The following is a 16,391-nucleotide window of genomic DNA, read 5'->3' on the forward strand; positions in this document are numbered from 1 at the left end:
CGCAAACGCCAAGTAAATTGGAAGACTTGTTCCTAGCTGCCTTGCTATTCATCACACAACCATAAATCAAGTCCACAGATCCAATGACAGCGCTTGGACGCGCTTAGACACTCCTATAAATACCGACTTCCTCCTTGATTGGTAACCACACAGAAAGCGATTAGTACAATAATCAAGGACATCCATTCAATCTTAGTTCTTCTCACGCTAGATATAGTTTTAGTCGAGGAGAATCTGAGACTTAGATGGCTAGCCGATTGTTCCTCCTTTCTCTGTTGGCTATGACATGCTGTTGTGCCATCGCTTCAGATCCGAGCCTTCTCCAAGACTTCTGTGTTGCAGACAAGATGTCTCAAGGTAAAACTAAAGTTGTTTTCTGTGTTGTTCTCGCAAATTTAACTTATTTATCAAGCACTGTACATATGTCTCAACGTATATAAAACATGCAGTGAATGTCAATGGTTTTACCTGCAAAGATGCAAAAGATGTTGTTGCCGAAGACTTCTTCTTCTCTGGGCTTCATGTGGCTGCCAATACCAGTAACAAGCAGGGATCGGCCGTGACAGCAGCCAATGTTGTGCAGATCCCAGGCTTGAACACGATGGGAATCTCAATGGTCCGCATAGACTATGCCCCGAAAGGCCAAAACCCACCTCACACACACCCTCGTGCCACTGAAATACTAGCAGTTCTTGAGGGCTCACTATATGTTGGCTTTGTTACATCAAATCCGGGCAACACGTTGATCTCCAAGGTTCTCAACATGGGTGATGTTTTTGTGTTCCCAAAAGGTCTTGTCCATTTTCAGTACAACTATGGGACAGAAAATACCGTGGCTCTTGCAGCCTTGAGCAGCCAAAACCCTGGGGTAATCACTATTGCCAACACAGTATTTGGATCGGAACCATCCATATCAGATGGTATCCTTGCCAAGGCCTTCCAGGTCGATAAAAAGACGGTTAACTGTATCCAAGCTCAGTTCTAAACAAGCGACTGGTGGTTAATTAGATGCATGTTTATTTGTTCCTTTACAAAAATAACTCAAAATTTCCCTATTTCTCCAATCCATTTGTATTGTATTCCTCAATTGTTGTAAGTTCATTTCTTTCCTAGCTGCGGTGGCTTCAATTAATAATGTCATGGAATCGTAAGCCTGTTTGCAAAATGAATGTGTATGTTTCTTCTGTGTCAGTCTTGGGCTGGCAGCTCATGCTATTTGAATTATGAGAATTCTCTTTAACATCCAAGTTGGTATATGGTTTAGAAAATAATCCTTTATCAAGATACATGGGGGGTCAGGACGAGCACATGCCAATAATACATTATATGGATGCTTCCCTGCAATGATTTTTGCCATCCTACTTAATATTTGTTTTCAAAATACCCATACCCTTCTCATCAGGTTAATTAATGTCACTAGTGCGTCATCTGAAATAAACTTAAAGTACATGGCATTCGACGAATCAAGATTGAAGAGGTGTTTTACATGTTCTATATATGGAAACCTACCAAGAGATACAACAATTATAACTTGATTTTCATACTGGAGTTTCAATACCTCTTGTTATCTTTACAAGGATGCAAAGAAAAACAATAATATAAAAACAAGCAACAATTTGGCAAAGCAAAAGAGTAAGGATGGATTCGGATGTTTATTCGAATGTCAGATTTTTGGTCATTTTTCTTCGATTATGGACAAATAAGATATAGAATTTAGTATGTAAATTCATAGCCTTGTATTTAACATTGATCTTGTAAAGATTCATAAAAACTAAACCTCAAATTTATCATATATATTCTCAAATAATAGATATAAAAATTCGAATACGGATCGGATACGGATTCGAATCTTTTTTCACCTTTTTAATTGTAGGGAGCAAATAATACATAAAAAAATCTATACAAAATTTTATTCTTATGTAATATGCTTGATAATATAAAAAAAGATTAGCATAAAATTTTAAGCATATCTATTTTAAAATATCAAATTTGTTCTAAGAATTCGAATGTCTAGATCCATCCTTACAAAAGAGTAATGAAAATATAAAGAGAAAAGTCCTATTTTCAATCCTGAACTTTCACGACCGTTTGATTTTCAACCCGGAACTCCTAAACCAAACATCCTACACCCTCGAATTAAAGCCGTGCAAACTACCCTCGTAAACTGAATCCACCCTGGCTTTTAGGCCACATCACCCATCCACGTGGCGCACCACATCAGCTTTTCTTCTTTTACCCTCTCATCTCTCTTTATATCACAGATAGGTGGGCCACCACCTCTCCTCTTTCTTCTCGCTGCCATCACCTACTCTGTCTTCCCCCTCCGCCATCACCTGCCGCCGCCGCTTGCGCCTTCCGCTGCCTCGCCGCCGCCGCCGCTTGCCCTCTTCTCCATCTTCCTCCACCGCCGCAGCTCGCGCGCCTCTTCCCGCGTGAGTTCCACCTCTGTCCCCCGCTCCCGCTCTCCGTCTCACTGACCCCCACCGCCACGGACCTCTTCATCATGGCCATCTCCCCCACCGACGCGGCGTGGATGCTCCACCACCTGCTTGCGATGTAGGCGTCCCGTGCCCTTCCCCTCTGCGCCGTCTTCCGCGTCTGGCGCAAGCTGGCTATGCATGCCAACTGCGCCGTTGGCCGCGGCGTCGGCTTGGCGACCTCGCCACGCGTGGAGGGGGCAAGGAGGGAGGCCACCAGCGCAGCTCTCACAGGGCCCACTCGAACGCGGCAAGGGACGGGGCGGGCGGGCGGGTGGGGTTGGTGGGAGGCGGAGCTGGAGGAAAGGAGGCGGTGACGAAGGAGCCAGCATGCGGCAGTGGGGGGGGGGCGATGGGGCTGGGAGGAGCAGGCACGCTGGGGATGGGGGTAAGCCGAGGCAGAGCACGAGGGTGAGCGAGAGCGCCGGGGAGGACGCGGCGGCGGCGAGGCAGCGGCAGGTCAGGCGGTGGCGGCGGAGTGATGGCGGACGAGGAAGACGCCCACAGCGAGAAAAGAGAGGAGAGATGGATGGCCCACCTGTCTGTGATAGAAAGAGAGATGAGAGGGTAAAAGAAGAAAAGCTGACATGGCCACTGGCGCCACATGGATGGGTGACGTGGCTGAAAACCGGGGTGGATTCGGTTTACGGGAGTAATTTGCACGGTTTTGTTAGTTTGAGGGTGCAGGATGCCTGGTTTAGAAGTTCTGGGTTTAAAATCGGATGATCGTGAAAGTTTAAGGTTGAAAATAGGACTTTTCCCAAATATGAATTATATGTTCAGCCAAACATACTAATTTGATGGTTATTTGTGGTGGTGTAATAGCGTTGAATGTCACTTCTTCCAATATTGGTCTATCATTCTTCATGCAGCTTCTGTCACTTTTTTCCATCAAGAACCATTCCAAGTTATGCACACAACACTACCAGGAAACAAAATTTTCGTGAGAGTGAAAAACCGTCACAAAAACTTTGAATTTTTATTTAACTATTATTTATAGGGCATCAAATTAGATGAGCTAATATATGTGCATCATGAATAATAAATAATTTTGAGACTTTGTTGTGTGCATTTGTAAGTGCATCTTGTGTTCACAGAGAAAATGTGCATCACTCTAAATTTATTTTTTTATTTTTCTTATGTACATATTCAGAATTTGAAAATGTGTGCATGTCATGTGTTCAAGACTATAATAATTTTTAATTGCACAACAATATGTGCATCTCATCTATCATTATTTTTAATTTTTATTTAACAATTATTTATAGGGTATCAAATTAGATATGCAAATATATGTGCATCTTGAATAATAAACATTTTTGAGGATTTTGTTGCGTGCAATTTTAAGTGTATTTTGTGTTCTCTTTGAAAATGTGCATCACTGTGAATTTATATTTTTATTTTGCTTATGTACATCTTGAGAATTTAAAAACATGTGCATCTCATCTTTCGAATATTTTTGTAGTTTTGTTATATACCAAAAATATATTCATGTTAAGTGGATGTGCAAATTTATGTGCATCTTGAACAACATTGTTGAGATTTTATTGTAGTGTGCAAAATATATCTGTCATTGTGCCCTCGAATAACAATTTGCATCGCTGTAAATTTTTTTTAAGTAATCATCATCATGAAATTAACTCCTTTTCTTATGCATAAGTGCATCCTAATTAATCATTAAAACAAAATATGCATGCAGTAGCTCCATAAACCTAAAATGGCTGTTGTACCAGCGTCCAGCGACTCTAGGTTCCTATCAGCAATTGAGTTTTTTAATAGTAGTTGTACGTCTGTACCTCAGCAATCCAGTTTTTTAATAGCAGCTGTACCGACCACCTCCCTCTCAGGCCGTACCTAGAATTTTGAGGCCCTGGTGCGAAATACTAAATGGGGCCCTATATAAACAAAGGAAACATAGATTGCCAAATAAAATTTAGAGTACGTACTCCATTTGTCGGTGTCCTGACCCGGCGGCCCGGCACCAACTAGTGAAAATGCTACTGTCTCTAATCCTAGATAGTTGATGCAAGAGGTAACACAGGAATGCACGGATTTTTCCTGGTTCCGGCCGTGGGGCCGTACGTCCAGCAGGAGTGTGCAAGTGCACTGTATTATCTTGCACCGGAGTGCCTGTAGTAGGGGGTATAAGCGAGGCGAGAAAGGGAGGAAAGCTCCCAATTCTCTGGTAGAGGAGGAGATGATTGAGGCAAGTGCCAATATCGGGGCTCAGGAGAGCGTGTGTGTGTTCTGCGAGTTGCGTTGAGTGTTGGAGATGAGATGGGAGGGAGCCCGCCTCCTCCTTTTATAGACACAAGGAGGGGCGAAGTACATGTACGGGGAGATCGCAGTAGTCGTCGTCTCCCCCCGAATAAGGGGTGTGCAGTGGCCGGTTACTATTGGAAGTACACTGTGGGGTACTGGAGAGTAAGACGTCGGGCGTGGAAGTTGTCCTGGGCGGCTCCTTGGTCCTGCGGGGATCGCGCCGGCATCCTGGTGGCTCATGTGGGCGTCGTGGTGGTCGCTGTAGAGGGTACTGTCCTCCATGCTTGGCGTGGCGGCGTGTCGAGGGTCCTGCGGGAGGGGGTTTTGCTCTGGTCAAGACCCGGGCCATGTTCGAGGGTCGCGCCCATGCCAGTCGAGGGTTCTGCTGGGGAGGAAGTACGAGGAGGGTACGGGGAGTTGGCAGCACAGTGGCAGGAGTAGTGCCGGGCACGTCTGCACAGGATGTCGCAGATTCCCACAGTGTCGCAATAGTGCCGGGGTTGGCAGAACAGTGATCGGAGTTGGCGGATGGGACTTCGGTCATAGATGTTGTGCGGCATGGTGGCCTGACGCCGTCTGATTCTGCACTCCGCGGTGGAGCGGTTGGCATTTAATGCCTCTGTCAGATGGGCGGGTGAGCAGATTGGTTGTTAGTTCCAACTGTCGAGGGGTGGCCTCGAGCGAGGCGGAGTTGGCCTGCCTCCCGAGGGTAGGTCTGCTACCCTCGAGCGAGGCGGAGGTGGCCTGCCTTCCAATGGTAGGTCTGCTACCCTCGAGCGAGGCAGAGATGTGGCGCGCCGTCGAGGGCCTCGGCAGGGAGGCCTCGAGTGAAGCGGAGGTTGTTCCGCGGGTTCGAGGGGCCCCGGACGGGCCATACCGTGGAGTTGGGCCGTGGGCCAAGTGTTTATTGGGCCTCACAGGAGTCTGGAGAGGATCTGAGTGCTGTTGGAGAGTTGGAGATACTCTATGGTGTCCAGGTGCAGAGCGACGACGGAGTTGTCATCATTGGTGGCTTCTTCCTCTCTCTAGGATCGCCGTCGAGTAGTCCTTCTTTCTCTTCGGATCGGGCGAAGACGGGAAGACTGTTGGCCTTGGTTTGGTGTGACTGTAGAGTTTGACAAGGTGATTAGCATCGTGGGCCCGATTGCCTAATCGTGTTTTGCATTTTTGAGGGCGGTTTAGTCCCTGGATTAGGGTGCCACTAATTATGGTACCCGACACCATTATTAAATAACATATTTTTTTTACAATATTAAGAACTACAATAAGTATGTTTTTTACAATACTAAATTGTACAATAGGCATACTCCGTCCAAAAAAAGTTATTCTAGGATTCAAATTTATCCTAGAAATAAATTATCTTATCTTACTTAGAAAGTATGTGTGCATTCAAAAATCAATTTTTATCAAATATAGTTATTTTACTTTGTTGTTAATCTGTCAAAAAATTTAATTACTTGTATTTTGGGATGGAGGAGGCAGATGTTAAAGGAGAAAAAGAATAATCATTCTTATTTATATCTTTTCAACCTCCCGTACATACAGGCCCGCGAAGGGCGGCAAGTCGTGCTCCTTGATTCCAGCAGCTGTGCATGGGCTGTGGCGTGTCGCGTGTGGCCTGTCCACCGTTGGCCTAATTTGGTCTTTGAAACTTTTGAAGAATATGACCCAGTGCAGCAGCTAATTCGATTTACTAGAAGCTAATTAACTACTTCGTAACTAAAAATTAGTAACTACCAATGTTTGGCAAGGCGCTAGGAGGTTTCTAGACGGTGACCCATCGCCTAGAGCTTAGGCGAGCCTAGGCGTTGCTAGGCGTTTTGCTAGGCGGTAGCATATGTTTCATAATTATATCATAAAAAGAAGAAAAGCTGGAGACCAGTGGGTCTAAAGCTGGATGGAAAGCCCACCAAACCAGCCCAGCCCAGCCCAGGTCTTAACTCTCACCCACCTCGCTACACCTTATCCATTCGACTCCCCACCTCTTCCTCCTCCAACCCGACGCTTTCTCTGCCCAGATCGCCGCCGCCCGGCCGCCCACCCGCGCCTCCTTTGCTTCCCAGGTTACCGCCGCCCGCGCACCCCCGCCTCCTTCGCTGCCTCCATGCCGTCACCCTCGCTCTTGCTCTCGCCGGCGTGGGCCGATGCCCCAGCCTCCTCTTCCTCCTCCGCCACCACCCGTCCTACCTCTCTCCCGCAGCCATCACTGCCTCCTCCTTTGTCGTCGCCATAGGCCGACGTCCACGCCGCCGTTGCCCGACGCCAAAGCCCGCCCGCCCTTTGCTGTCGATGTGGGGGTTCCGCCTAGGGTACCGCCTACCCCCTAAGCAAGGCGGAACCCCTCCGCCCAGCGACTATGCGCGCCTAGGCAGGCGCGGAATGCCGCCTTGTTGAACACTGGTAACTACTGATTGGGGCCCTCAAAATAGGAGGCCCGCTGCAGTTGCTCCACTTGCACGTGTCACAAAGCTAAACATATGAGAGCCCGGATCCTAAGTTCCCCGTTGCTCTTTCCCGGGTTATGACCCGCCCCTACAAATGCCACTATTTTTAGAGACAGGTCATGACTTCATCTGTCTAAAAATGCCCTTTTTACAGGCGGGTGACGCTATCACCCGTCTCTGAAAATGGAGCTCATTTGTATGGGCGGATGATGTCATCACCCGCCCCTAAAATGTATTTTTAGGTGTGGGTCAAAAGCTACAGTGACCCGCTCTATTTGTAGAACAAGCTACTTTTGGACCCGCTATTAAAAAATACAGGACGTTGCTATAAATTTTTTTTTGTAGTAGTGACCTACACGTGTGTTCTAGACGTTGATGCTCACTAGCAAATGTACCCTTACCCTATTACGGGTGAAGTCATACAAATATATTGATTAGCTTACTATAATGCTAAAAGTGATTTTGTAAAATATGTGATATATTACACACTATATGTGTGTTGTAACTAAAAGAGTAATAACTCAATACACGTGGAGAACTTCAGTCTTTCCCGGGTTTACTCGCCAAATGCTAATTCCACTCAGACCTCACCTTTGATTCTTGCACCTTGAGTATCGGATTGACCAATCGATGGCACATGAAGGACAAAAAAAAAAACAAAAGATGGAAAGAAATGGTCCGCTCTTTAGAAATAGGTAGACATTCGCAAGAATAATGGCAGTCAGCCTCTTGATGTTGATGATTAACCCGGGGGGAGGGGCCAGTTAAAAGTTTGTGACCTTGTGTATCTGAATGTTTAACTGAAATGCTTTGGAAAAATTTTGATTACAAAATTCTCCCATCAAATTGTGAATAACTCTCTTTTGAACTATCACGTGGAGGGGCCTTTTGTCCCGGTTGGTGGCTCCACCCAGGACAAAAGGTCCAACCCCTTTTATCCCGGTTGGTAACACCAACCCGGACAAAAGGACCCTTTTGTCCCGGTTGGTGTTACCAACCCGGACAAAAGGCCCCTCCACGTGATAGTTCAAAAGGGAGTTATTCTTTACTGAGTCACATGTACTACTTAGTTGAGTTGGCAAGGAAGTCATGCGCTAGGCAATAGGTCTTGGGTTCCAATCCCGCAGGGCGCAAATATTTTTTAGCGCGAGGGACATTTTGTCCCGGTTCTACCACCCGGGACAAAGGCCTCCAGCATTTTTATCCCGGCGGCCAAATCCCGGTTACAAAACCGGGACAAATAGCCCTTTGAAACCGGGACAAATGGCCCGATCTGTAGTAGTGAATGCTTCTAGCGCTCGGACGTCCAATGGAAAATTTTCCATCGGTAGGCCCGTCGCAACATTGAGAATTCATTAAGGTAACATCGGACATCACCTCTTGCAACATACGAAATCATAGGTAAAATTAACTATGACATCTGATTCTGAGATATAAAATTCCCACCGCAACATGTACATCATGTCTCATTCAACATCTGCTCAAAATGGTAACATGTAGCGTTTGCAACATTGTTGCTTAACTTTTCCAAAATTCTATGTTGCAACATCAGAAATCACAAACTGAAAGTATCGAATAAAAACCGATCACTCATTGCAACAGCATAAATTATCTCTTGCAACATGCAAAAAGAATCTTTGCCCATGGGCCCATGGCCTCGCCGGCAGTGAGGGGCAGCGGAACAGCATTGGCGCACGCGCGGTGAGGCTCATCCGGTGGGGACTGAGGGGGGCTCGACGACGAGGATGCTCCACCGACGACGATAGTGGCGGGCGGACCTCATCGGTTTGGAGGGCCTGCAAAGGCCGCGAAACGGAGGGGTGAGGGCTCAAATCGGTCAAGGAGTATGAGGGGAAGCCATAGCTGCGAGGAATTGAATAGTGGTTTATCGCAGGTAGCGGATTTGGTGGCGCCCAAGCGGCGTGTAGTGGCAGCCGTGGCCTCGCTGGCAGCAAGGGGCAGCATGCTAGAGCGCGGCGAGGCTCCTAGGGGGTCCCGTCCCGGCCACCGCCCTTCTCGTCGGCTGAGGCCGTCGAGGAGCGTGTAGGGAGTAGGAACTGGAGCAGGCGGATGTGAGAAAGAGGTAATCGATTAGGTTTACATTAATCATGAGAGAAACTTGCTGCAGTTTGTTTACTTTGCTTGGACTTGTTTGTGCGAGAGTGTGGAACCTTATTTTACTCGTTTGTAGTAAGTGGGCTGATTCTACCTTGTGTAGATGAAGCCGGATAATATCTATCCTTTATCTAAAATAATAGAGCCCTTTGTATTTCACCATTGCTGGGTTATTCGATGATCTCAAATGCACGTGCAGTGCCCATACATATATTGACGAGTTCTCATATAGCTCGGGTCGTATCTTAATTTTAATAGCATGGGTTATTCCTTTGATAGTGGATTTAAAGCATTTACAAATTACAATCCCTAGTCTTAGATATCTAGCTTAAGATCGATGTTCATTAATTTTTGCATATATTTTACCTATGATAACAATGGATGCAAGAGCATTTATATAATTTCCTAGTCTTGGATATCAAGCTCAAGTTTTATATGTTTGATATCTTTGCTAATGGGTCCAAAATTAAAGCATTTATACCCAACACCAAAGATGTATCTTGATTTATTTGCTTGTGCGCTGTACCTATGACCTTAGATACAAAAACATTTACACATTCTTTGAATCTTGGATATCTGGCCAAGTTGCTTGTAATCATCCCGGCACCCAACTTGCCTGCTTCCCCCTATTTATACGTCATCCTCGTATCACCACATACATTCCCCCAACAGGCCAACACTAACTGTGCCCCTCTCGTCTCGTCTGCTTCTGCTGCTGACTCCCTGTGCCTGCTCACTGCCAGTTGCCAATTGCCACCAGCCGAGCCAAGAGAGGAGGAACGATGGGCAAACGAAATCCTGGAAAGCTGACCCCTTTCTACTAGATGCGCCTTCAGATCAAATGCTGCTGCCTCGGTAGGGTTCTTCACCCGATTTGATCTTCTCCTCCCAAGATTAGCTGCTGCTGCGATTCCTCACCTGATTTGCTCTTTCTCCCCCACCTCAGATTGCATCCTTTCTCTTGCGGCAACTGTTGGGACCGCCGTAAAAACCTCCACCTTGGATCAGCCTCTCGCCGTCACTTCAGTATGGTTCTTCATCTTCCAACCCCCCCTCCCTCTTTCCTAGTTCGTCGTCTCCTTCCTTGGTTTCAAGGATGGAGGATTTCTCGTGCGCTGATCCAGTTTCATGCTAATCTCATCAGTTCCTGCAGATTGCACGTGGTCAGGCTGAGGCGTGTGTTTTCTCGTCAGAGATGGAGGGGGATCTGCCACAGCATGCCCTGATCCCGGGCGGAGCCCCCTGCGATCTGGCGCAGCAGTTCCACTTCCACCTCGCCGCCCAGCCCCAGATGCTGGACCAGACGGTTCATGCTCACCAGGTCACGTTGGCTGCCCCGGCGGCGGCGGCGGACCAGATGCTGGAGCTCGGGAATGTGGAGGAGCCCCCGCTGGGCCTCAAGGAGGACGACGCCACCGGCAAGGCGGCGGCCACGCCTTCCCCCCAGTGGCACCGGGTCAAGTGGACCAGCGACATGGTCAAGCTGCTCGTGTCGGCCGTGTCCTACGTTGACGAGGACATGGACGCGGACCCGGGCGGGGCGAGGAGGATGGGCAAGTGGAGGCTGGTCTCCTCGGCCATGACCAAGAGGGGGTTCCCTGCGTCGCCGCAGCAGTGCGAGGACAAGTTCCATGACCTCAACAAGAAGTACAGGAGGGTTACCGAGATCCTTGGCCTGGGAACGGCGTGTAAGTTCGTCGAGAATCCGGCGCTCCTTGAGGAGGCGGATCTACCTGTGAAGGTCAAGGAGAAGGCCAAGAAGCTCCTCAGCTCCAAGCACCTGCACTTCGAGCAGATGTGCTCCTACCACAACCGTAACCGGGCCTGCCTGCTTGACGATCCAGCCCTTCAAAGGATGCTGCGGCTGATGGCACGTATGCGTCCTTCAAAGAAATACAAGTTTGAACATGATAAGGATAATCAGATATTGATTTCTGAAGACGATGAGGGTGGAGAGTTCAATCGTGATCTGGATGTCACTGCTGGAGATCATGTCACCAGGAAACTGCCACAAGCTGCTGCTCAGGGATCAGGTGGTCCAGCAGATGCAGCTCAAGTCCAGAGAGAACAACTGGAGATAAAAATAGATATGCTCAAAATCAAGAAGAGACGTTTGGAGCGGATGAGGTCCATCATGGAGCAGGAATGGGAACTGCAGAAGATGAGGATGGACAATGAAATTATGGACCTGGAAAATGACCAGATGGACCTGGAGCTGGAGCTGGAGCTTAAGGAAATGGAGATGGGCATCAAACCAAATAGGATTTAGTGATTACATGGTGGAAATAATGGTAGAACCAGAAAAACTCTAGAGTTGCTGGTAATCTTTTTGTTCATTGCAGTAGCTTGCAGAGTATAATATACTTACATATATTTCCAGATTAGCTAACTGCATATCTGTTAAGTATCAGTGTAATCATTGAATATCAATGAAATAATCAGATATTTCCTGTTATGTTTCCTACTTTCCTCCGGGCCATTATTATGACATGTCTTCAATTTTTTGAGCATCTATCCTGGTTCTAACTGCTTCTGGAGGATAATATGTTGAGGTGTTGTATCTGCGCTGTTTCAATATCATTGTTATATCAATGTCAACCAAGAGTTTATTATCTTAATGGTTTCTAGGTTGTTATGGAGAGCTCACTATTATGTTTCAGAAATGCTGTGGTTTTCACTGATGTATAGGATAGCTCAACGGGACTCGTGTATGGCATGCCATATCGGCCAGTTTCAGGAGTAATAATATTAGTATTCGAGCAGCTATTCATCTCAACAAGCTACTATATATTTGAGAGCATGTTCAGCATTTCTTTCGTCAAATGGTGAGCTACATTAAACACTCCTGTTATACATTCTAAAAGATTTACTCTATTCTTAGTTCTTACATCAGTTTATATTCTGATGCTTTGCCGATGCATATGCATGTAGTGTCCAATTTGCATGTCATGTCACTAGGTGAAAGAAGTTACTGTACAGGGTACCCAGGTTTTGTCTAAGAGAGATGAAGAGCTTGTAAATTTGTAGATGCTTCATTATTTGAGGTCCCACATTCACTTTCGAGACAATTTTATTTATGGTGGGTACTGTTTGACACCTGAATAGGTGCATGTATAATTCTACATTATTACTAATCATCTCCAGTTGGTTGCACGGTAATTTTTGGGTTATTGCTGTATTGATCTTATATATGAAACAAGTATATTTTTCTTTGACATGGATCTCTGCACGGTCTGTCGTTCTGATCAATATACTTGTTACACTGATATCACTGGAGAGATTGTTGATATTAATCATCACCGTGGTTTCCACCTGGTCATGTGGGGGGCGATCAACAGAACTAATCAGCAACTAGAGGGCCGCACAAGCCACACAACTCATGAGGTTCCTCACTTCGCCTGCTACTCCTCTCTAAATTTTCTTTTGCTCAACTTCATAATCCTTTGCATCTCATGTCACGCTAAGCACCAGCTAGCTGCGCCATCCATACCCAGCATATCTCCTCTCCTCTGCGTCATATATACCAAATGCCTCCAATATATGTGACTTATACCCAACACTGCTGCTGCACTCACATCTATCTTGTGTGTGTCCCCACTTTGTCCAATTCCACCGAAAATTCCAAGTGAAACATACAATTGCATTCTTGATCTCCGAATTCGATCCCAAGGTACCTATATATGTTGTATGTTGGGGTGTTAATTAGTGACCCTTAGGTGCACCTCCAACCATCTTTAGTTCAAAATTTTGTGCTACTTCTCCAAAATCAGATCTCATTTTGGAAAATTAGTACAAAACTTTGAACTAATGAGAGTTAGAGGTGTACATAAGGGTCGCCAATTTGCACCCCTAGCTGTATGCTAAAATTGCTCTCTAACCTGTTGTGAGAACTGACATTACTGAAACATATATAGTATTAGTGCAGTTTGGAGAGTGCAAGGAGACATCTACGTCATGTACATACACCCACCAGAATATCCTCTTGATTCGGGAATATACATATGTAAAAATAAAAGGGAAAATAAAACCTAATTAATTATAATCTTGAAGTAAAGCTTGATATAAGAAGGGGTGCATACATAGGGCGATATGAAAGTGATGTTATTGGGATTGATTTTTTTTCTCTTTCTTTCTGTAGGATATTTTTAAGTTGACATATCACACGGTGCTGTTAGAAATTTTAGCATAAATAATCTAATTACATATTTTCAGTTTATTAGTAACCATGCATATCGTGTGTGTGTGTGTGTGTCTATATATATATATATATAGTTTTGGAATTTGTGCTTCTGCATTCGGTATCATTATTGGACTTTGGGTGAATGTATCAATCCAGCAAAGGAACCAAAGATTCTCAGTTAAAATACCAATTTAAATGCTATTTCCACAATTGCAGGACAAGAACTGGAACACCTCATCAAATAGGGAAGGTGAATGCACTTACTGAGAGACAGGTTGGGTGGGAGAGAAACACTGTCAGAGGTGGTGATAGCATTTGTCCAGGTAGGACGTGGATGAATGGGCGGGAAAGCCTTCATATATTAGAACTGTCACAGATGCGAGCTATGGTAACTAATGGCCAGTAAACAAAAACTGATAAAGTAAAACATTGGAACCCTTTTTAGGTATTTAGGTGCGATTATGAAAATTCTGACTTAATTTCTTTTTTCCCTGCAACATTTCTCCTCCAAAACTTATATTTTCAGAAACCTTTCTGTCAAATCTAAGTTTTCAAGAGAACGTTTTCACATAAATATGTGAGAACACATAATGCTCAAATAAATTTTCTACGTACAAATTTTCTTCAAATAAACAGTCTTACATGGCTCCCATCCACCTGGAAAAGAATTATGATTCACAGTGGCTTCATTTATTGTGTTTCCATCCACTCTGCATTGTCAAACAATAGTATTCTTGATGCCTCCAATTTCTATGATTATTCTCTAATATATCAGAAGGGAGGCACTCGCTCTGCTAGAAGAATCCCAAGTCGGTCCTAAACCTATAAGAAATTTCGTTGAATAGGCAGTAGTATGGATTGGGGAAGGGTGGAAGGTATGTACATATAGCCACACAAAAATTTCCTCTTGAGACTAGCAAAAAGGGTGGTAGTTACAATATATTTATCTTTTGATGGTTGAGGAGTTTCTTTCTCAATGGAATCGTTAATCACAACTGTCATTTTCAGGATTGGATTATATTGGGGCCTGCAAGTAAAGCAACCAAAAACAAAGGGGTTAAACTCAGGGTAGGCACACACGAGAAGCAACATTGTACGGTGGTTGGTGTGCTGGACGGTACGTGGAAATGAAGGTGACATTTGATGCGGTTAAAGATGTATTACAGATGACTGAACATGGCACGAAACTTGTTGTCATCATTGTCTCACTTCCTCTAGTAGCCTGCAAGTAATACACATGCAGTTGAATGCACATGGCAAAACAGCATTTACGAGCCATGTCCCACATTTGTAGTTATAGATCTCATGTTTATAATTCAAAAATAATCTTTTGCAAAGAAATTTTTTTTACTTCATATCTTTGTTGCACTATTTGGTCTGAAAGATGTCACAACCCTTTCCTCTGGTATTGATGTATGATGATGAAATTCGTCCTCAACTTAAGTTGGCTAATTAGCATCATCATATTGACCCCAGGATAATCAACATCATCATATAGGTCAATGTCATTCTATTTAACTACCTCAGAAATTCATTTCTTCTTTTCTCATGCCATTTCTCATTTTTATTTGACAGCACTGATATTACCAAACTGATCCTTGCATGGTGCAAGGTGCAGCGCCTGATGCTCGGCAGTTAGCACTAGAATACACTTGGATTTGAATGCATACAGCAAAACAGGAGGTACGACAACATGTACTATTTATAGTTTCTAACCTTTATGAATTCAAATAAACTTTTGCAAAGAAAAAAAATTCTACTTTCATTCAAATATATTGTTGTACAAGTTATATGAAAGTACAATATTAGTCCTAGCAAAAAGTGTAGAGAACCATTAATCCTAGCTAGCATGGTGGAGACTGGAGATACGAGGCAGCATGGTGCGTGGTCGGTGGCTGAGGTACCTTGAAATCAGTGTTTAAAATAACGGGCTAAAACATTTAGCGGTTGGTGTTTATAGAGACTACGAAAGGCTATAGCGGGCTATAGCCTAGCTAACTCATTTAGTGGTTCTCTAAATACTATGTGTTGAGAAACCGGCGTCCACCTAGACACTAATACAAGAGACCAAATCAATATGGAAACTCAACTCTTTATTCACCATAACTTAGTACAACACAACTCTTTATTCGCTCTTTATGTCGCTACCCTACACTACTACACTACATGGCAACATTGTCATCTTATACGTGAGACCTTTTATGCATGGTATGGTAAGATGGGAGGGGAGCACCTCTATTTATTGGACTCCATGGCTCACATGGTTTTGTCATTTGTCCATCGTCTACACAATTCTTTATAAGATATGTAACTCTAGAATTTTTCTCATGCTTATGTAACCATACAAATATCTAATTTCTAGAGAATTCCATATTTCATCATGAAGCATGGTAACCATCGTTCATGCATACTCTCTAATCTTCTAGAAACTTCTCACAGTTATGTATTTCAATTTTAACACCATGCATCAAGAAAATTTTATGTACTGAAGTACGTCTTGGGCTTCATCCCCTCATTACATTTTCTCTTGGCTTGTTAGCCAATCAATCAGTAGTGCTTTTACCTCACACCAAATCAGCACCAGCCACTAGCCAGACAACAGTACTTTTCTCTTATAACAAATCAACACTAGCCACCAGCCACAGCCAAGCGAACATAGTGATTGTTAATGAAATACTAAGTTTTGTAAATGATGAAGTTCAATACTAAACTAATAATAAATAAAGACTAATTATATAGTTTAGCTGGCTAAATAACCCATAATTTAGCAGCTATAGCGGAATATAGCCGGCTATTAGTGGATTTAGCCTTTTAGAGCTAAGAGATTGATATCCTAGTTTTCTTCTCTTCTAAAGGCAATAGCAGGCTATAGCCGGCTATTTAGAACCTTGCTTGAAATGAAGGTGGCATTTG

At 44.5% G+C, this 16,391-nt stretch overlaps 2 protein-coding genes across 2 annotated transcripts; both read left to right on the forward strand.

Moving 5' to 3' along the window:
- Positions 1–245: 245 nt before the first annotated feature.
- On the forward strand, positions 246–985 carry LOC120654075 (putative germin-like protein 2-2). The gene is made up of 2 exons (XM_039931663.1): positions 246–357; positions 450–985. The coding sequence occupies exons 1-2, from the start codon at positions 246–248 to the stop codon at positions 983–985; spliced, it is 648 nt and encodes a 215-aa protein (XP_039787597.1).
- A 9,508-nt stretch (positions 986–10,493) lies between these two features.
- On the forward strand, positions 10,494–11,567 carry LOC120653494. Its single transcript, XM_039931227.1, has one exon. It carries the CDS (start codon positions 10,494–10,496, stop codon positions 11,565–11,567), a length of 1,074 nt encoding a protein of 357 aa, XP_039787161.1.
- The last annotated feature ends 4,824 nt before the right edge of the window (positions 11,568–16,391 follow it).

The sequence above is a fragment of the Panicum virgatum genome, chromosome 1N (assembly GCF_016808335.1).
Source record: "Panicum virgatum strain AP13 chromosome 1N, P.virgatum_v5, whole genome shotgun sequence".
Classification (NCBI taxonomy): domain Eukaryota; kingdom Viridiplantae; phylum Streptophyta; class Magnoliopsida; order Poales; family Poaceae; genus Panicum; species Panicum virgatum.